This window comes from Cuculus canorus, chromosome 1, assembly GCF_017976375.1.
Source record: "Cuculus canorus isolate bCucCan1 chromosome 1, bCucCan1.pri, whole genome shotgun sequence".
In the NCBI taxonomy this organism is placed as follows: Eukaryota; Metazoa; Chordata; class Aves; order Cuculiformes; family Cuculidae; genus Cuculus; species Cuculus canorus.
The window spans coordinates 182,688,875-182,709,080 of record NC_071401.1 but is presented as its reverse complement, the minus strand read 5'-3'; the positions used below and the strand labels follow the sequence as shown (position 1 = coordinate 182,709,080).

Genomic DNA, 20,206 nt, shown 5'->3' with positions numbered 1-20,206 from the left:
CCTTGGATTGGAAGGTCTGGGGAGCAACTTTAAGGAGAAGCTTCCTCCTCTTCTGGCAAATATAACTGTGTGGGCTTTGGAGTCAAGCACAGCAAGTACTTGGCAGTTACATCTTAAGGAGAAGACCCGAGCGTAGCTCCTATTGATCCGTTGTAAGCATAAGGGAACCAGCTGAAGTTTTGAGGTCATATCAACCCTTTCATGCCTTTTATGAGAAAAAAAAAAAAAAAAAAAAAAATCAGAGTCAAAGCCTTCATGACGTTCTGAAGACATGCCGGTTTTATCAGAGTAGCTCAGCTTCCTAGGCTGTCTATCCTGAAGGCTGGACTTTTGCCACCCGGCTAGCTTATTGCCCTGAAAACACCTAAACCCACCTGGATTTGAAGGCAAAGCAAGGAGGAGCATGGTAAGCGTGAATTTTTAATAATGTAGGTTGTGCCTGAGTGTTGCCAGTCAGTATTTGTTGTGCAGCTGAGATAAGGGATGCAGTTTAAGGTGGATTGAGTGTGTTTTGTCCATACTGTGGCTGCCTGAGTCAAGGTGCCCAATGGCATTTGTGGAAATTACTGCTGAATGGTTGTCTTTTATTTTCTTGTCACTACTTTCTCTTTCACTGTGGCTTGTTCAGTCCTTAGGTCTTAGCAGACCCTTCTATGAAATTTGGATAGTTTTTGCAATTTCATCTTGTCTAGAAAGCTTTGTTTTCTCCAGAAGAGTTTCCCTTTGTGTGTCCTGCTATTATCAGTGTTTTAATTGGGCAAATAAAGTAACATACGGTAAAGAAAACCCAAGAGCGTACGTACAATAGAACACTACAATAGTTTAGGCATGATCATGCTGAAAAGCTGCAGAAAGGTTTACATGAGAGGGATTCAGTGGGTGGTCTGCGTATGTGTGGCAGTCCCTGTAAGCTATATCAGCCATGAGGGTTACAGGCCCACCTGTGCTCTTTTGGTTCTTGTGGATGTGATATGTGGCCTGAGTGACCCTTAGATGCAATTCTGTTTCAGAGCTTCATTGTGTTCTTCAAGGGCTGGAAAGAGAAGTGAAGAATAGGAAATGTGGGAAGTAATGGCTAAAATGTGTCTGTTGTCGTTGTCTCAGTTTTACTGCTCAGGATTTTTAAAAGCAAAGTCCTGCACCATGGTCATGGCAAATATCACACCTGCAGGCTCCTTCCATAAAGTGGGTCCTGTATTCCATAAGACTTCCCAAAAGGTGTGCTTGGAACAGCATCGGTTAGGAGCAGGCAGCTTTTCAGAGGTGGTCTTAGCAAAACCTTCTGCTTTTTGCCCATCTCTTATGGGCAAAACTCAGCATGGAGTTGAAAGCGCTGTAGATATGATGCCTGCTAGTCATAAATCCTGGGTCAAAGCCAATCACCAAGAGATTTACCGTGTCACCTGCCTGTCAGAGTGAACCCTAGAGCTTAGCTCGTAGCTGCTGGGTTGTCCGACCAAGTGCCACTGGAAGGGCATGCTGTCAGCCTGCTGTTTCCCTGTGGTCTCCCAGCTGCTCAGGAATGAATCTTGTATCCCGTGAGTGACCAGCATAGGACTGCAGCAGCTGGAGCAACAGAGTCTAGGCATGGTCCCCAGGGCTGGGTGACAGAGCAGCTTTGGTGTCAATGGAGGCCTTTTGCAGAGACAGGCAACTGGGAACACTGATATTCTCTGCCAGCCTGTTCCCTGAAGTGGATCTTCTGTGGAGCTCAGCAGTCCTTCCTCCAAGCAAAGCCATTTCCTCTCCAGCTTGCAGACACTGAGAGTGTTGGTTGGGGAGGGCAGCAATGAGTCCGTGGGTTTTCTGAAGACTTTTCTGTTTCCAAAGCAGATAGTGACTTCTTCAGGTCTATCATGTTTCCTAGTGCTTGGTAGAAGCAGCTTTTAGATGATCACGGACTCCTTTGTAAGCAGTCCCGGTTGGCTTTCAGACAATCTTAGTCAGTCTTTTCTTTAGAGTTGAAGGGTCTTGTAGACTTACATCAAAATTTCTCAAAAAGCAGTGGTGAGTAGCTTGTGACGGACACTTGTGTTGATGCTTCAAGCTGTTCAAGCTTGTCTGTAGCAAGTTCTTTGAAGTTTTGTGTGTTTTTCTTGCCCTTGTCCTTGTTGCCATGGAGGAGGCTCATCAGCTACCCAGTAACAAGAACTACCTGCATTACAAATTGCTGTGTTTCTGCACCATGTGCCACTGCATTTATGTACCTCTCCCTTTCTGTTCTCACCTAGCCAGTAAGCCATTGTGCTCCTGGCTCTCAGCAAGGTACCAAAATAATTGCAAGGTTAGTTGAGCTTCCTTAAATACGGAGGACTTACCCACAGTGATGTGCTTCTAAACTAGTGCTGGCATTCCCCTCGGTTCTTGAGGAACGACAGGATTTGTATTTGCGTCACCTTCAAGGGAGGAAGGTCCTGGCTGTGTTCTAGCTTAGAATCATAGAGTAGTAGAACGTCCTGAGTTGGAAGGACATGAGTGAGGACTGAAGAACTTGGAGGTTTACTTTCCATAGTCCTCCGATTCCCAAGCTTTGGTCTCTGTTGCTGTGGATTCTATATGTGCAAATTCAGTTCTACAGTGAGGGAGATGTCATCTTACTAATTGGACACTATGGAAGTTTTTTGCTAGCCAGCCTTAGCCATGTCCTGTTATCGGTAATGGAATGAGAAATCTTTTCTTAAGCTTGCATTTTGCTAAGTGACACTTGTAGTCATGTCCATTTGTCACAGCCTGAAATGATTTATTTAGTTGTCCGTCTGTGCTAATTTAATATATTTAATTTTCAGCACAGCTTTGCATCTCGCTTGCGCAAGTGGCCATGTGGATGTCATCAGATATCTAGTAGAAAACAAGTGTGAGCTAAATCTTCTTGACAGTGATAACAGATCACCACTGATGAAGGTATGTGGAATGTGTTATATTCTTGTAAGTCGGGCTTATTGATTATGCACCAAATTATGTATGTTGCCAGACTCTTTATATAGACCTGTGTAGAAACACACATCTTGTGATTGTCTTGAAATAGGCCTATGTTAACTAATCTTTGAAGGTGCTCTTATTTTCCAGCACTGGGAAGCTGAGGGGAATGCAAATGCTGGAAGTTTTTTCTTGTCTGTGTTGTTCCCAGGCAGTACAGTGCCAGCAAGAAAAATGCGTGGCTATTGTGCTCAAGTGTGGTGCTGACCCGAATCTGGCAGATGCTGATGGCAACACTGCCCTTCACCTTGCTGTCCTATCTCCTAACGCATCTGTAGCAGGGCTGTTACTGAAGCATAATGCCAATATCGATGCCCAAAATAAGGTATCTTTTTATAATTGTTAAGGAAGCTATTTCAAAAAGTTGCATTAACTTCTCTCTTCAAGGTTTTTTTTTTTTACTTTGATTTTTTCACTTGATTTATTTTTATGTCCTTCAGGAGGGAAATACACCCCTTCTTCTTGCTGTCTCTGAACATCACGAGGATATAGTAAAGTTTCTCCTTAAAAAAGGAGCTGATGTGCATGTCCGAGATCAGCATGAAAGGTGAGGGGTTTGTCAAAAATCTCCTTCGTATTCTTTAGGTTGGATTGGTGAGGCACGGGAATGAGCTCTGAAACAAGCAGGCAGGGAGCCACACAGAAGGAGCTGTTTCTGTGTGACTTTTGAAAGCAGGGCTGCACTTGGCTGCTGTCATTCTTCAGAGGATGCTCTCTGCGTTGGGGATTGCAAGAGAGCATTGTCTGTGTTGGCCCTTCTGACAGGAAAAGTGCCATTAGCTCAGCAGTGTTGCCTTAATTCAGAAAACAGCCTACAAACAGTTTGTATGTAAGTGTTGTTTATGTAAAAGCTTTGTCTGAAGATTCAACATCTAATTCTTTTAACGCTGTCTGTTTATTGTTGCTCTTAATGCTTAATGAAAACTATTTTTTCTTCCATTCATTCTAAAGTAATGAGGAAAATACTTTTTTTTGAGAGCAGATAAGAATAAAAATAAATGCATTGTCTGTGTAAAATGATCTGTTTCATATCATATGCTGTATGTTTCAGAACCGCACTTATGATTGCTGCTTATGGTGGGGACCTTAATTTGGTAAAAGTTCTTCTTCAGTATGGTGCTGATGTTTCCCATAAAGACTCTAATGGATGGACAGCTGAGGATTATGCTGTTATTCATGGGTTTTCTAGGTAAATCTTTAACTTTTATCGTTGGAATAAGTTGTCGGTAATCAATGTGACTTTTGAATGCTTATGGTAACAGCCCCGAAGTTTAATGGTGTCTTGAGACCTGTCTTGAAGCTGTGCTCAGTGACGTCTTCCGAAATGTGTCATTCCTGTATCTAGTGGTAATTTGGAAGTTGAGGAAAATTTTCACCCAGAATTCTCTATTAGATTTCAAGTTTTGTTGCTAAACTCTGATCTGCCCAATATAAACTAAGAAGTGTCTGTATTTGAAATTTATCCAGAGGTGGAACTTGGCAAAGTGAAATACATATATAAACATTCTCCCCAGACCAGCACCCTTGTCCTTAGTAATTTCCACTACAATGACCAGGAGCTACCAGCGTTTTGTTTCAAAGGAATCATAGAATCACTAGGTTGGAAGGGACCCACTGGGTCATCGAGTCCAACCATTCCTAACACTCCCTCAACCATGCCCCTCAGCATCTCATCCACCCGTCCCTTAAACACCTCCAGGGAAGGTGACTCAACCACCTCCCTGGGCAGCTCGTTCCAGTGCCCAATGACCCTTTACGTGAAAATTTTTTTCCTGATGTCAAGCCTGAACCTCCCCTGGCAGAGCTTGAGGCCATTCCCTCTTGTCCTGTCCCCTGTCGCTTGGGTGAAAAGGCCAGCTCCCTCCTCTCCACAACCTCCTTTCAGGTAGTCGTAGAGAGCAATAAGATCTCCAGCCAGCAGGATGGATACTGCCACCCAGACAGAGCCTCAGTGGGTCCATGCAGCCACGCAGACCCTGGGCTGTAGGCAGTGCCCCCCTCCCACACCAGCCCGTGCCTCTGATACCGGCTACGCTTGTGGGAGCTGTGCACGAGTCGCAGAACTCCTTCACATGGTGGCAGAGCTGAGGGAGGAGGTGAATAGGTTAAGGACTATCAGGGAATCTGAGAGGGACATAGATCTTTGGAGCAGTGCCCTCGCACAAACCCAGCAGGCTGCTGGAGCCAATGCGGCGGAGCAGCTTGATCCTATAATCTGTGAGGCAGGGAGAACAAGAGATGGGGGATGGCAGCAGGTTCCTGTCCGGCGCAGGAAACCTGCTCCCCCCACCCAGACAATTAACCCCCAGATAGCCCTCAGAAATAAATATGAAACGCTGCAGGTAGAACCTATTCCCCAGGAAGAAGCAGTAGAAGAAGGAGATGGTCCCCACAGCCTGGAAACATTCCCTAGGCTCCAGCATCCTCGGAGGGCCCTAAAAACATCCTCTGTCAAGAAAAAGAGGAGAGTGATCATCTTAGGGGATTCCCTTCTTAAAGGAATGGAAGGTCCCATCTGCAGACCGGACCCACTCCAAAGGGAGGTCTGCTGCTTGCCGGGGGCTTCAGTGAGGGATATCAATAGAAAACTTCCTTCCTTGGTGAAGGAAACGGATTACTATCCCCTGTCAGTATTTCAAATAGGTAATGATGACTTACAGCACAGAAAGCTGAAAGCCATCAAAAGAGACTTCAGGGCTTTAGGGAAGATGATTGAGGGCTCTGGAGCGCAAGTGGTGTTTAGCTCCATCCCAATACTAAGGAATATGGAACAGGAGATCAGGAACGTACAGATGATTAATGCCTGGCTCCGAGCCTGGTGTGAGGAGAGAGGCTTTGGCTTCTTTGATCATGGGGTGACCCACCCACCCCCAGGTTTTCTTACTAGGGATGGGTCATACTTGTCTCCAAGGCTCAATCTCCTCTTCTCCAGGCTAAACAACCCCAGCTCTTCCAGCCGCTCCTCATAAGACTTGTTCTCCAGCCCCCTCACCAGCTTCGTTGCTCTTCTCTGGACACACTCCAGAGCCTCAACATTCTTCTTGTGGTGAGGGGCCCTGAACTCAACACAGTACTCAAGGTGCGGTCTCACCAGTGCCGAGTACAGAGGGAGAATAACCTACCTGGCGCTGCTGCTCGTGCCGTTTCTGATACAAGCCAAGATGCCATTGGCCGCCTTGGCCACCTGGGCACACTGCTGGCTCATGTTCAGTCGGCTGTCAACCAACACCCCCAGGTCCTTCTCCTCTAGGCAGCTTTCTAGCCAGACTTCTCCTAGTCTGTAGCACTGCCTAGGGTTGTTATGCCCCAAGTGCAGGACCTGGCATTTTGCCTTGTTAAGCCTCGTGCCATTGGTCTCAGCCCAGCGGTCCAGCCTGTTCAGATCCCTTTGCAGTACGGACCCCTGAGGGACAAATGTTTGTCACAGATCTCCATCTGGACTTTGAGCCATTGACTACTACTCTCTGAATACGACCGTCCAACCAGTTTCTTATCCACCTTACCATCCACCATCCACCCATCAAATCCATCTCTCTCTGATTTAGAGAGAAGAGTGTTGTGTGGGACCGTGTCAAAGGCTTTACAGAAGTCTAGCTAGATCACATCCATTGGTTTACCTGTGTCCACTGCTGCAGTTACCCCATCATAGAAAGCCACCAGGTTGGACAGACGGGACTATATGTAGGAGTATATGAATTCACGTGGCTATGAATATGTGTAATGGATGTTAACTATGAAATGGTATATGCAAGTTTGTGGTTGTTTTTACCAAATATATTTTCTCTCCTTCTCTATGTACAGTATCAGTCAAGAACTGGCAGGATGGGAAGACACAGGAGAAGCTTCAGGAGGTAGTCTGCAAAACACCACAGTAGCTGGCACTCCTTCCCTGACAGGAGCTACTAGTTTTACATTGGGTGCACCTGCTGTGGACAGAGGAGGTAGGATCCTTAACAGTGGAAGAACTCATGAGGAAAACCACTATGGCCTTTTCTTTTGGTGGTTTGTATTGTTAATGCTTGTATTCACTGTTGACTTTAGCAGAGGCATCAAAGGGAGCAGCAGAAGTGTTGTGAATGTGCTTATTTATTGCTAGTTGGAGGTGCTTCTTGACAGGCTGTGAAGGCCGTTGTGATTTATGCGCTACAGGTCTGCTTACAGCGTTGTTGCCTTGTGCCTGTCAGGTGTTGCCCCATTTAGTTAGATTGTAGAGAGGGAGAAGGGAGACAGGGAAGCAACTAAGTGAGAGAGTTTTTGGTTTTCAGCTGTGTACTTTAACCTATAGACGGCAGTTTGGATTGTGAAAATCTAATTACACAAGCAATAGGTTCATCCTGAGTAGTTGTCCATCTTTCAGTAGTTAGGAAGCAACAGATGCGTTACGGGAGGTATGTGTCTTGTTAATGTCCACTGAGTTAAGCTGATCTTATTTCTCAACATCAGAATTGTTTCTGTGTATGTGCTGTGAACACTTCCTTAGGAAAAATTGTCTTCATCTTGGAAAAGTAACTTCATAAGCTACAACAATGCAGTGTCTGTATATGCTCTTATCTTCTTGGACATAGTTCAATTTACAATAAAAATAATGCTTTTCTTCCACTTAGAGTAATTTGTTGAAATAAAATTTTTAAAAAATACCTATTACCTTGTTATCCAGAAAAGCAATTAAATTACCTTGTGATCAAAAAATTAACTCTTTCAGTGAGTTTTTAACATCCGATCTGTCCTTATGAGCCCACTTAGCCCTAGAGAAAGCTTAGAAAATTAGTATTTTAATATAAATTAAATTGATTTTCTTGTACTTTAAGTCTCAGGCCCTACAGTGAGAAGTTTTATTCTTTCTGGTTTTTTAAGGATGTTCTATCAGAGCAATGTGGCAAATGGACAGCAGTGTTCAAACACAGTTCATGACTGCTATTTAAGTATGTCAAGAAATATGAGCAAAACAAGGGGTGTTTATCCTCATTGATTTTTTCCAAGATATGGAAGTCCGGTTTAGAGGCCAACTTTATTCTTCTGACTTGGGGACAGTTGCTTTCTCTGTTACTGCCTCCTGTGCATATAGATAATAGCTGTGGTACTACATTGTAATAGCTGACAGGCCTGCGTCATTTTAAAATATGTGCTTGAAGAATAACACTGTTGTGTGATTCCAAAACTGACATACCAATAGGGAGATATGCGTTCTTGAACCACATTTGCCCCATTCCTAGAAAATTCCAATGTGACTAATATAACACCCCAATATTATGGGAAATCTTCACTACCTATCTTCATTTGAAGAGGCACACTAAGTGTAAAGAGGGTGTTACATGTTTTAAGGACTTGGGAGGAGAAAGAGTATGTTCTGTTCACAGTCTGTTTCTACTAGTGCTTGTTTTTCTTCTTAGTAGTATGAATTCTTTTCTCCTTGTACTCAGTCTCTTGAAAGATGACCCCAGCATGTAGAGTGGGAGCGATTGGTATCATATAGGCAATGTTTACTGACGTGAGTTCTGCAGACTGGCCCACACCCACAAAGCACAGGCCCTGCATCTTGAGAGTGCCTTTGATACGCTGCAGTAATAGGCTTTAACGTCTCTGTTGGAGGAGAAGCTAGGATTACCTTGAAAGGCCAGAAAAATGCCCACTTTGGAATTCTTTTCTTTTGGTCTTCTGTACGTTTTTCTGGACTCTTCAGTGTTGTCCTTATTCCTTTTGCTGCTTTTGCACTTGTTGAACGTTCTTCAAACTATTGTCTAATGAGCAAGTCAGCATATTTAAGAAGTTGTCTCACGCTTATTTGAATGTTTACTTTTTGTGAGACTAGGAACCTTTTTATTAATCACAGGCAGGGTCGCCAGAACCTCCAAATGAATGGCTTCCAACCCTGGCATATTCAATGACAGACTTTTTAGATTTGAAGTTGGAATTTCTTTGCAAAAAATAATGATGCCATTTTTATAAAGGCAAGGATTCAGATTTCAGTTATGTCTACAGGAGCAGGTTTTTTTTTAGCTACTGCACTGCATATTAGTGTGTTCCCCTTCAGGGTTTCCCTGAGTCCCTACAGAAACTGTTGGCTTTTCATCATAGAGCTCTTGAAAAAGAAATGAGTGCTTCAGTATGATTTACATCTCCTGGAGTCAGGAAAAGTTGTCATGTATCATCTTTTAAGAAGATTGAGAAATGGAGAAGGGATGAGAAAACCATCTTACGTCCTTTCTTAACTCTTTAAGTGTATGGTTTTGATTGGAGTCATTTTGTCGCATCCATTCCATGTCTTTGTGGTAAAATCCATATAAACAGGACTCCCTTCTGTTCTGAGACAAATGTTATGGCCTCGTCACAAAGAAATTTGGTGTCAGGTAGCTGCAGTAACAGAAGTACACTCTTCATCAACTTAAAATACAAAATTTCACTAAGTAGGGTGGGTAGAGCAGGTAGGTAGCGGTTTAGATTCTAACACTTCTGTTCCACATGAACAGAAACACACATGCATGACACTCACACCAGTTAATGCCCCCGTTTTGTCGAGTTATGGCTTCTCGTATAACCCTAGGGGGACGAAGTATTCATTCTGTATGCTTGTCATGCCTGCATTCTGGCTGCTGGCATAGCTTCTGTATGTGAACAGTTCAGCGTGGTCAGATCGGTGTAAGGAGGACTCTCTTACCTTCAAACTGAGGTAGAGGGGCCTGTGTCTGCATCAGGCACTGACTGAAACAGCTTCTAAGGTGAGCTGGTTTCAGGCAACAAGTTTCTGGGCTGCTTTTTTAGTGAGGGATAACAAACACGCTAAAACTGTAACTTGAGAGAAGTCATTAAAAATAACATAATGGCTCAAAGTTGCGTGGTGGTGTGAGTACTTAAAGCCAAGATTTCCTTCAAAATTTCTGGGTAGTGTATCTCGCAAGTTTAGCTGTTAGCACCTAAAAATTTTGGGGATGCTTAATGGGGGGCAGATTTTAAGTGTAAAACGCTCTACAAATATGAAGGAATTGCATTTGCAGTCTCTTCTGGACAAGGATTAGTCAAGTTGAAGGAAATATGAAGTTGGCAGTAGAGCAAATTTCTAATAATCTGTTTCAGAATTTCAAAATATTGTAAAATGGGTATTTTATTTGGCATGAGTATATTAAGTTACACAGTTTGACAGCGTCTGTTGAGAGCAGAGTTCTGGAGATCACGGTTAGTTTTGATTTTAGCACTTACACTGTAGAGTAGGATGATAGTCATGGTGCATTGTCACATTGCTGTGGCTTTGATGATGTACTAATGTTTTCAAAATTTCTGGGAATTCAGATTTATTTTGATGTCATTGTTTCATCTATCATTTCCATGCTTTTTCCTAAATGGGTATAGGAATGCAACAATCTCCTAAGCAGACATCAAGAACAGGGAAATCAAGGAAAGGTATTCTATACAGCAGCATTTCAAATATGAAACATGTTGTATGATATAAGATTATTAACACGTCTATGATGTTTATTATCCTGGAGGTCCTGTTTTTGGTGCTTTTGTAAATTAGACTTGAAAGGAAACTCTGAGCACTTTTTATTTTTTTGCGTGGGCCCTTTATGATTGAATTTAGTGTTTGGTTTCTATCATTAGTAATAGTTTTTTTGTTGTTTGGGGTTTTTTTTAAATTTGTTTTTCTGTTACTCCAAAATGGAAATGGACTTCAATTAAAGTGGAACAAGCAATGCCTAGAGACTGCTTTTCTAAATCCCTTTTTGGTGCAGTGTAGAGAACTACTGGTGATTTTCTACCCAAGGATAACCTTTAGACCTTCATTATGTTTCATGATTTTATATTTTCAGAATAATCTGTAACTGGGTAGAGCAGTAGATAGTATAATATATAACATAAAGTTATATATAATGTTACATCAAATAGTAAAATCTGTGCATGTGATATGTACTCTGTGTATAATAGAAGTACTCTGGAAGTTCATTTACTGTCTTGTTAAACCACCACTATTTTGTTAAGTCTTTACTAACATAGCATATTCATGCTATGCTATTTTTATTATTGTTTCAGTTTAGAGACGTAGAGCTTGTAGATGTAAGAGTCTAAAGGGGGAAGTCTGGCCTTTTCTTCTTTTTTTTTTTTTTCCTAGTTCAGTATGGCTTGAAAAAGCAGTTGTTTTGAAAATGCATTCGTTCATGCTGTCTGGTGTTGAATTGACTACCCAAAGTTTCATTCTGTTATGACCTCTAGAGTAGTCAGTATTAAATGTTTATATGTACTGGTTAATTTTTAGGATGCTAAATCTAATTTCAACATATCAATTAATATTTTAACAGCAATAGATGACTTGTCCGAAAGAGACTCAATAAGGTGAGACTTTAAAAATACCTAACCCTTACCTGAGGAATGATTTGAGAAGCATAGTACTCATTTTACTTTTGCTTTTTAAGAAGCTGTGAGAAAGAGGGGAGTGATGACACTTGGCAAACTTCTGAGGAAGAAGAACTTGATTTTGTCCTCAAGGTATGGTTCATTTACAAGAAAAATATCCAGTAAAAATAAGTGATTTGAAGGCAAGTTTTCTCTGGGTTCGAAAGAAACTGCAGTTCCAGCCAATATTGTTTTCTTCTTAGAAGCAGTCTCTGGTCTGCCAGCCTTTCTCCTGCTGTGAGTTTTTCTGAAAAGACCTGTAGCTGTGGCAGAGCATGCAGTGGATTTGTGGTTTGGGGCAAAAGAGCAATAGGTGACGAGATAAAAAACAACATTGTTTTATTTGTTGTTGCGCATTTGAGTCAGATTTGCAAACTGAAGTTTTAGAAGTCACTATTATAACCCATTCTGTTCTTCTCCAAACATTGTTATTGTTTCTGTAAATTGGGGAATAGAATGCTAACTGATAAAGAAAAAGGAGAAGGATATTTATCAAGATCTACTGAAATCTTTCATCACCTAGTTCTCCTTTCTTCCTTGTCAGGTTCCTCAAGAACGCTCTATGGATGAGTTACCCTAATGGGTCATCTTTTTTCCTCTATAAGATGACATTACGTGCTTGCATGTAGTCTCACACTGCATGTTTTCCTTTATTTTTGAATGCTCAGTTAGTGTTCTTTTTGTCACCTACAAGCTTTTGCGTCTACTAGTTTTACTAATGTTTTGAAGAAACACCAACTTTGGCAGTGGTGTCTGGAGCTTCTCTTCACTGGGACTCTGTAGTGATGAGGAACCTGAGTATGGTAGTTCAAGCCACTCTTTAATGCTGGAGATGCAAGCATGTTTAGTTTTGACATGATTTCATTTTCTTGCTCTGATTTAAATAGAAAGGATGCATTTTTTTCTGGCATGAATTTAAAATTTAGGAATATTTTGGTAAGCAAACTTGCGGGGACTAATTTATGCATCAAATCCAGGGATCTTAAAAAGTTACTTGCATTGTGTGTAGTTGCAAGGGGGTATCCTGAAACTGTGATCTTAAATATTGTTGAATTTACTTATTTGACTTATCTTTACTGTTTTACTTATCTGTTTAAAACCAGATTTTTTACAACTGTTATGCTTGTAAACATAGTTTTGGAGACAATTTGCAGAAGGGTGGTTACTTGTTTTGGAGTGAAATACTCACTGAATTTTACATATGTGAAGAGTGTTTGTATAGTTAGAAGTATAGGATGGAGCCAGCACCTAAACACTGTCAAAAGGACAGCTTGATTATATATATTGTTCAAGATTTTATGTGAACAAAAGGTTTTTTTGTTGTTGTTACTGTTAAAAAAAATTGCTTAAATAAATCTTTATTTACAGAAGCAGCAGAAGCTAAACTTGAAACTGTTAATGAATTCTTCCCAGCAGCCCAGGAAAAACAGTAAGCTATTTGGAAAAGATCGCATGGTATACTGATATATAAAAAAGCCTAGTTAGTAAGTCTATTTCTGTTTTGGTTTTTTTTTTTGCTATGGTAAATGAGAAACGTAGCATTTTGGTAACACAGCACTTAGTAATTTCAGGAAAAAAAAAAAAAAGCCTTGTTGTTAAATTAAGATATTAATCCCCTTCTAAGCCTTTGTCCCTGGTCAAATCCTTCCTCCATTCTGCACATCCTTTAGCTGACACCTTTTCCAGATATTCCCAGATTACCTCTCTCCTGTGTGTTAATCTGGTAACACACCTGTAGAGATTTGCAGAACTCCTTTTATTCACAGGCATTTTTCCTTTTCTTGTGCTTTAAGGTGATAGTTCTAGAAGTCAAAGTCCTAAGTCACCAAAACAAAGCCTGAAACAAAGAAACCCATTCAAACCGGTGAACCAAGGACAACGTGGAGAATTGTTGAATCAAGATGTCTCGAATGCAAGCAACATGGAGATAGAAGAATTGAAGAAGGAAGGTGATGAAAATGACAATGGAGGTGAGGAGGAAGAGGAAGAAGAGGAGGAGGATGAGGAGGATGAAGATCTTACTCAAGATGAAAAGGGGGAGGAAGATCTGGAAGATGAAGAAACTCAATCTAATAACATACTGGAGGAGGAGCAGGGGGAGAAAACGGAACCTAAAAGAGAAATTAATCAGAAATTGGGGTATTTTAGTAATGCTAAGTATGAAGGGGAAGCTTGGTGTGGAACTGGAGATGTCTATGATGATGGTGATGATGGTGATGATGATGATGGTGGTGATGATGATGGTGATGATGATGATGGTAATGATGATGATAAAATAAGTCAAGAACTTGATGAAAAGGTGGAGGAATCTGTTGATACTCCTGTGTCTTTTATAGCTGGGTGTTATGAGGGACTGCAAGAAAATACATCTTCCATGTCTCCAAAAAGAATGAATAATGAATTATCTTGCAAGTCAGTACCAAAACAAGCTGTTTTTCAAAATCTAAATAATTTGCAAGATACACAAGAAAACTGGAACAGGAAAAGTATGATGCAGGAGAAGTTTCACAGAAATGCTGACTCTTGTTTTGCAGACTTTAAAATGACAGACTGGAAAAAAGAGATACCTCAGCTTCTCTCAGAAACTTATGGTCTTGAGAAAAAGTCAAGCTTTGATAATAGCTTTGAAATGTTAATAATTCTCGGTCAGCAGCAAAAAACCCAAGGTTTGAAAGTCAAAGACTGAACTCTGACATTCTTGAACATGTAGGTGATGAAGATACCGAAGAAAAACAATGTGAAGGAGTAGATGATAAAGTCTGTGAAATATTGAAACGAGAAAGTGAAGACTTGTTCTTAAATAGGCATGAAGAAAATTTAAGAGCAGCGTTTCACTCAAGTGCCAAAGTAAGCATACAGGGATGATTCAATCACAAGGATATTTTTAAGAGCAATATAGATAAGAAATAAATGCTAAACTGGATTTCTGTTAATACTTACTTTTCACATATATCCATCTTTTGAGCATCCTTTTTGGATATTAGAAAATGTCTTATTTCTAGCCAAAGCAGTTTCTTAGGTATAAGAATAATATCCAGCAGTATTTTCAATATTTTTTTTTCTATTGGTTACAGTGGGTTTGCAGGAAAAAAAAAAAAATAGACAATAGTAGTACTTCTCAGGGTCTTTGTAGAACCAGGGATGAGATTTAGGGCATTAAGCATTGCTTCCTGATCATATAGATTCCCATGGAAAAGCTGAAGGCCTTGTTAAAAAAGCTTAACAAAGTTTCCCTTTTTTCTTGATACAAGAAAAGTATTCAAGTTGTCAGTGGATGGCAAAGAAGATGCTTGTTGCTCTTTCCTGCTGTTTTGATCAATCTCTTTTACGGAAAATTACCTGAACAGGAAGAAGAGAAAGAGGAGCAGGAAAAGGATGACACTGGTGAAGTGCTGCAAGCTGCTATTGTGGAGGATGTGAAAAATTCTCTCTGTAATGATAGCCATCAAGTTCACAATGCTTCAAAACACAATGCTGGTGAGAGAAATGAGTTAGTTAATACAGATTCCAATTCTTTCTCTGTAGTTATTAATGCACAGTAGAGGAACTAAAATGATGACTGACTTCTAAGATAGCATTTTTTTTCCCTTACCTGTGAATCTTAGTGGGCATTGGCAGAGAAGGAAAGCAGCTTTTCTTTTCTTTTCAGTCATTCTTGAAGAACTGAAATAGTGGTGTTGGATTCCAAAGTATGCTATGTGAAGCAAGGACTAGAGTGTCTTAGGTGTGACAGTAGTATTCCCATTCCTGGTTCATACTGTCAGATGGAAAAGCTGTGATTGATCTTGGCTGAAGCCTGGGAAAGATTTGAGTTGAGCTGAGAGAAAGCCATTCTGCTCTGGTGCCTAACTTTGTCCAGTTTTAAAATGTAGCATGTTTCTCTGGTGCCACACTTCTGTGCACTTGAAAGCATTAGCAGCTCAGAGTTGAGCACGTTGATACTCACCTCATGTCTCAGCATGCAGAAAAGGCAGTTTCCATTGTCCATCTCCAGACAGTAGCTTGGTGTGGTAGATATTACCAGAGCATGTGTAGCTGCTGAGTAAATGCTACAGGGCGCCTGGCAGAAGGTGCTGTATTCAAGTGTTGTGCCCATACATACTCTTCTGTCTCTATGTATTCTACTGTAAGCATGCATCTGGCATAGTGCAAGTAATGAGAGTGCTGATTGGAACCAGCAGTTGCCCTCTTCTGGGGTGGGGACCCTCAGTGACCTCCAGCTCCTTCCCCCTTCTTTGTGTGCATGTCTCCGCATAAGTGAATCCTGAATCAGTTTTACCTAATAGAGTAACTTAAAACGGAGAAGTGAAGATAATCTAATTCAGCCAGGAGCCCATTGAGACTGAGCCTTCTATTTCCCTGCTGGAGAAGAGATTTGGATTTTAACCCCCTGAGATAGAAAAGGCTTTTGTGAGTTTGGGGTGAGTGAGCAGTGAGCCTCTCCCCTTTTAAAAAGGCAGTGCTTAGGTGTGTAGCTTCTGGGAAGGTACAGAGTAACAACTCTCTGTCAAGGAACATCTCTCCTGGCAGTGCTACAAAAAGACCATTGTTTCTTGGCAATTTTAGTGAAATTTGTGTGATATTTTGGATGGTGTTTCTATGGTATCTCCTGTACAGTGGTAAGTGGTAATAAATGTGAAATCCTGGAGCTGTAGGCTGGAGAGTAGGTGACCTAAACTGTATATATCACAGGACTGCAGCATACTAGAGTCTTCCTGAATGTTACCCAAACATGCTGGGTGTTGCTTGTAGCTGTGTCAGCTGTTGTGTATAGCCATCTGCTGGAAAGGAGGCAAAAGAAAGGAGGCAAAAGGAGGTGGCAGTGTAAAGGAAATAACATAGCGTGGCTGGGTGTGAATAAAGCCTTGAATAACACTTACCTCTTAGTTTCTCCTCAGCAATAAAAGCACTGTGTGCCTTTTGGATGCATGGTTTGTCTGGTGGGGAAAAGCAGAGGGAAACATAAACACTCAGTGTCTCACTTCTTATTTTGTTTGTAGATGCCCTGCCTGCAGTAGCAGTAGAGGAAGAGAAAGAGAAAGAGGAAGGGGAAGATGATGACTTTCCCTGGGATTCTGAGAGTCAGGTACCTTCTGTGACGTACGCAAGGGTTCCCACCAGATGGGGGTGGCAAGGGAGAGGGTAGGAGTAAGATGTAGAATATTTGAGAACTTGTTTTTGAGTTGAGCCCTACTGTTGAAGCTTATTTCCTCTTTTCCTGCTTCTATCATATGTTTGTATCTGGGGACCCTTGAAATACTACTGCTCTAGGCCAGCTGTTCAGTTAGGACTGGGAGGAAGGCGGGTCAAGCAAATGACTTGGGTCTCATAGCAACAGGCTTTTGAGTTTGGTTTCTAAAGTAGCGTTGAAGCAGTGAAGTTTCTTGCTGCTTGTAGTACTCTGAGCTTTTCACGGGGGCTGGCAGGATTATAGCTTTTTCAGCATGCAGCTCTATTTTGCTGACCTGGTCAGCGATTACCCTTAAGCCTACAGTCTACACAGTTAGCTGCTTCTGAATAGATGCTCTCTACCTTTGTAGGTGTACTTTGGCCCTTTTTGAAAGTCTGTTCAACAGAGATACAATATGTGCTGGCTGTGTTTGCCCTTTTAGTTCCTTCCGCCTGCGGTAATGAAGGAAACAAGCAGGGTCTGTTGCTAACCCCCTCTGGCTTTTCTTGTGAGGAAAACCAAACTGTTCCCCACCCCCTTCTTAAAAATACAAGGCTGATATATTATTTTTTTAGGTAGTGTTAGTTTCTGTAAACTGTGTCTTAGTAGTGTTTCTTCAACCCCGATTGTTGCGATCAGGTGTAGCATGTGTTCGCTCACCACTGCAGGGTACGTATCTAGGGAATGTAAGCACAAACTTGAATGTCAGGCACAAGTTGAGTACAAAAGCTGGCTCATCACAGACTTTAAATTTCTGATTCTCAACCTACATCTTGAGTTACCATGTTAATTCTCTTTTGCGGCTGTCCAGTTTGTCAAGGTTTATGGGCATGACAAAATAGTTTAGATGAGTTGTGAGGTTCTTGCCTAAGATCTGAAAATACACGTGACTGCTGTGTTTTTTTCCAATATAATATGTCTTGAAGTATTCTTTCCAAGAGTCTTATCAAAGGCTTTTGTATCTCTTCATTTACTTGATACCACGCTATGCAGATTGGTTTAGAAGGAGGTTTTTTTGCATAGAAATAAGTTGAAAATGCATTTGTACCTTTTCTCATGCATGTTTTTTAGATTATACCATCAGCAGCTGGAGGTCTGAGAGAAATATCGCCTGGCGTGTTTGTCCCAGTTATAGACAGATACGGAGTATACTCAGCGATTATTCCCAAGGAACACAGCAATGGTAACTTCCCAGTGGACTTGGAAAATTTATTGTTGACCATGATGAGCAAGACTGAGTAGGAGTTTGGATTGGTTTTGATTATAGGAATATGGTACCTAATTTCAAAGTGTCTGAGCTCTGAAACAGAATCAAAAAACATTCATATACCTACATACTCTGAACAGAGAATGTGAATTCACATTTAGAAGGCCAGTACAAAACTCTGGGTGCTGGCAGCTCTGCTTTTATTCAATTTTCAGGTAGAAACAGTCAACTAGAAAAGATTATTCAGTCTGTGTTGTGTGTTCTTCAGGAAAGGTGGCGTAACTCTCATGCATCCACAAAATACTTTCTCTTTTAAGCAAAATTGTACTGTTTGTTACGTGGTGGGAGTGATCGTACACACCAAGTTGTGTGGTAGGAAGCTGCATGCATGTTGCAGTTTGACCGGAATGAACATTGATGAAGTGACTGAAGAAATCTGCTGAGTGTACCTTTCCAGAAACAGTGTAGAAGCAGTCGTGTCTGTCAGAGATTGACCACACCCTGCTGTACTTGGGGTGGAGAAGCTTCTAGGAGTAGTGGAAACTTGGAGCAGGTGGTGTGTCTGAACTCTTTGCTTTCTAGGAGATACTTTGACCACCCAAGAAGCTTGTGTGAAAATCACCAACGTACTGGATGCCTGTCTGTGCCTAGCTCAGCTCTCTTGAGTTCTTTTCATTTTGTTTTCTTAAAGGATGTTATCTGTGCAGATACTTCTTGGATTTCATCAGTCTCTGATGCTTCTGGGCACCCCTTCCAGCTGGCACTCCCAGAACTGTATGCTCAGTGAAGGGGAGGGACTTGCTGGTTCAAATTATCCAGCCACATTACAACTCTAATAAGAGGGACAAGGACCTATCTAAAAAAAAAAACTATACGTAACTATTTTACAAAAGGAAGATGTTGCTCTGCAGATTACAGAGGCTATTTGTGTAGGAGCTAGGAGCTTACTTATTTGAAGTGTCTTGATGTTGATAATTGATAACGCTCTCTACCTTTTATGATGCTATCTACAAATGTTCCTTGAACACTAGCACATCTGTTCCCTGTTTCTAACACTGGTTGAAGCCTTCATCTGCACCAGCGAACGGCTTGGTATTGGGCTATCTACAAGCATCAGTAAAGGCTAAATCTACTTGGTAATCTTGGAAAACAACAAAAAGGGGGAAAGACACCCCTCTTTGTTATAGAGCATTACCCTTAAGTAATCATTAATTATCGTTGTTATTACCTCTTCAGACAGATGTATTCAGAAATACATCATAGTCATCAATACTTTGTCGTAATAACCCTGTGAAATAAGCACTGTCAATGCACTAATGGTTAATTTGTGTTGTGAAATATCTTGTGCTAAAATAACCCCCAAAGATTTATCAAAAAGCTGGGAAATTGCACCTACCAGTGATAGCTGTGGGAGGACGAAGTTATTTCACACTGGGTAACTTCAGGTTACAATCAACCTATGGAGACCTATATAACTGACTGAGAATCTTAGGTTCCCAATTCAGACATATGAGTTGTAACTCTTAAGCTTATATCTAATGTAGACTCCATCAGGAAATGAAAGCTTGCAAAAGGAGTCACCTAAGGCAGAAAATTCCAGAAGTGACGTTGGCCCTGTAACTCGCTGTTAGTGGGCCCTGTTGTATTTTTATGATGATACCTGTTTTCTCCCTGTCTTAGTCACTTTACTTGTAGGAAGAATAGTGTCTCTCTGTCTCCCACGATGAAGCTTTGTGTATAGAAAGGCTGTTACCTAGAAAATAGAGAATTCTGGAGCAGGAAAATGAGGTGCAGAGTGAATAAGGTGAAAAACCTCCATCTCTGGTTTTTAGATGCCACACTTAACCTGCTGAGACTTTTTCTTTTGTAATGCCTGATAATCAGTGTACCTTGCAGATAAACAACGAGTTGCTGCTTCTAAATAGCATCTGGGACTATCTAGAGTCCAGTTCTCACATGAATGAAATGTCTCATATTCTCACATGTCCAGTTCTCACATGAATTTCAAATGAGATGTATGGATAATGGGTTGTTTCTTAACATTTCGCAACCGTGTCTTTCATTCAGTATCTCATCCATGTCTTCTGCAGCAGATGAGGCAGCGGTTTGACTGGAATACTTAGTCCAGATCCTTGTCTAGAAACACATTTGTTTCATGCATGGAGTAAAGTTGGGGCTTTAAAGCCTGTGATTTTGTGGTTCATGATTTTCTGTGCACAACACAAGGAAATTAGAATTGTTGGAGGAACATAGCTAGTTTCTCCATGGCACATGTGTATAAATGCACATGAAGAGAGAGATCATACACCTTTAAGAAGTGCTTTATTTGTGACCATTTATAGTGATTTTTAGCAAATTTCCTTTATACATTAAAAAGTAAAATGCCATGGGAGAAAGGAATTCGCACCGCTGCGTCTTAAATCTGTATTATGATCATTTTATCTCCAGAGACTTACAAGTTTGAGGGATGT

The 20,206-nt window shown here is 41.1% G+C and overlaps 1 protein-coding gene across 1 annotated transcript in view; it reads left to right on the top strand.

The window, feature by feature from the left end:
* Nucleotides 1-20,206, top strand: part of LOC128854435 (ankyrin repeat domain-containing protein 26-like) — a 48,294-nt gene that overhangs the window by 1,791 nt on the left and 26,297 nt on the right. Inside the window, 13 exon segments of the mRNA XM_054087795.1 lie at nucleotides 2,787-2,901; nucleotides 3,128-3,301; nucleotides 3,417-3,523; nucleotides 4,028-4,165; nucleotides 6,778-6,917; nucleotides 11,265-11,298; nucleotides 11,379-11,451; nucleotides 12,727-12,787; nucleotides 13,152-13,988; nucleotides 13,991-14,205; nucleotides 14,706-14,835; nucleotides 16,359-16,444; nucleotides 17,600-17,711. Of these exon segments, the coding sequence (XP_053943770.1) occupies nucleotides 2,787-2,901; nucleotides 3,128-3,301; nucleotides 3,417-3,523; nucleotides 4,028-4,165; nucleotides 6,778-6,917; nucleotides 11,265-11,298; nucleotides 11,379-11,451; nucleotides 12,727-12,787; nucleotides 13,152-13,988; nucleotides 13,991-14,205; nucleotides 14,706-14,835; nucleotides 16,359-16,444; nucleotides 17,600-17,711 (2,222 nt within the window).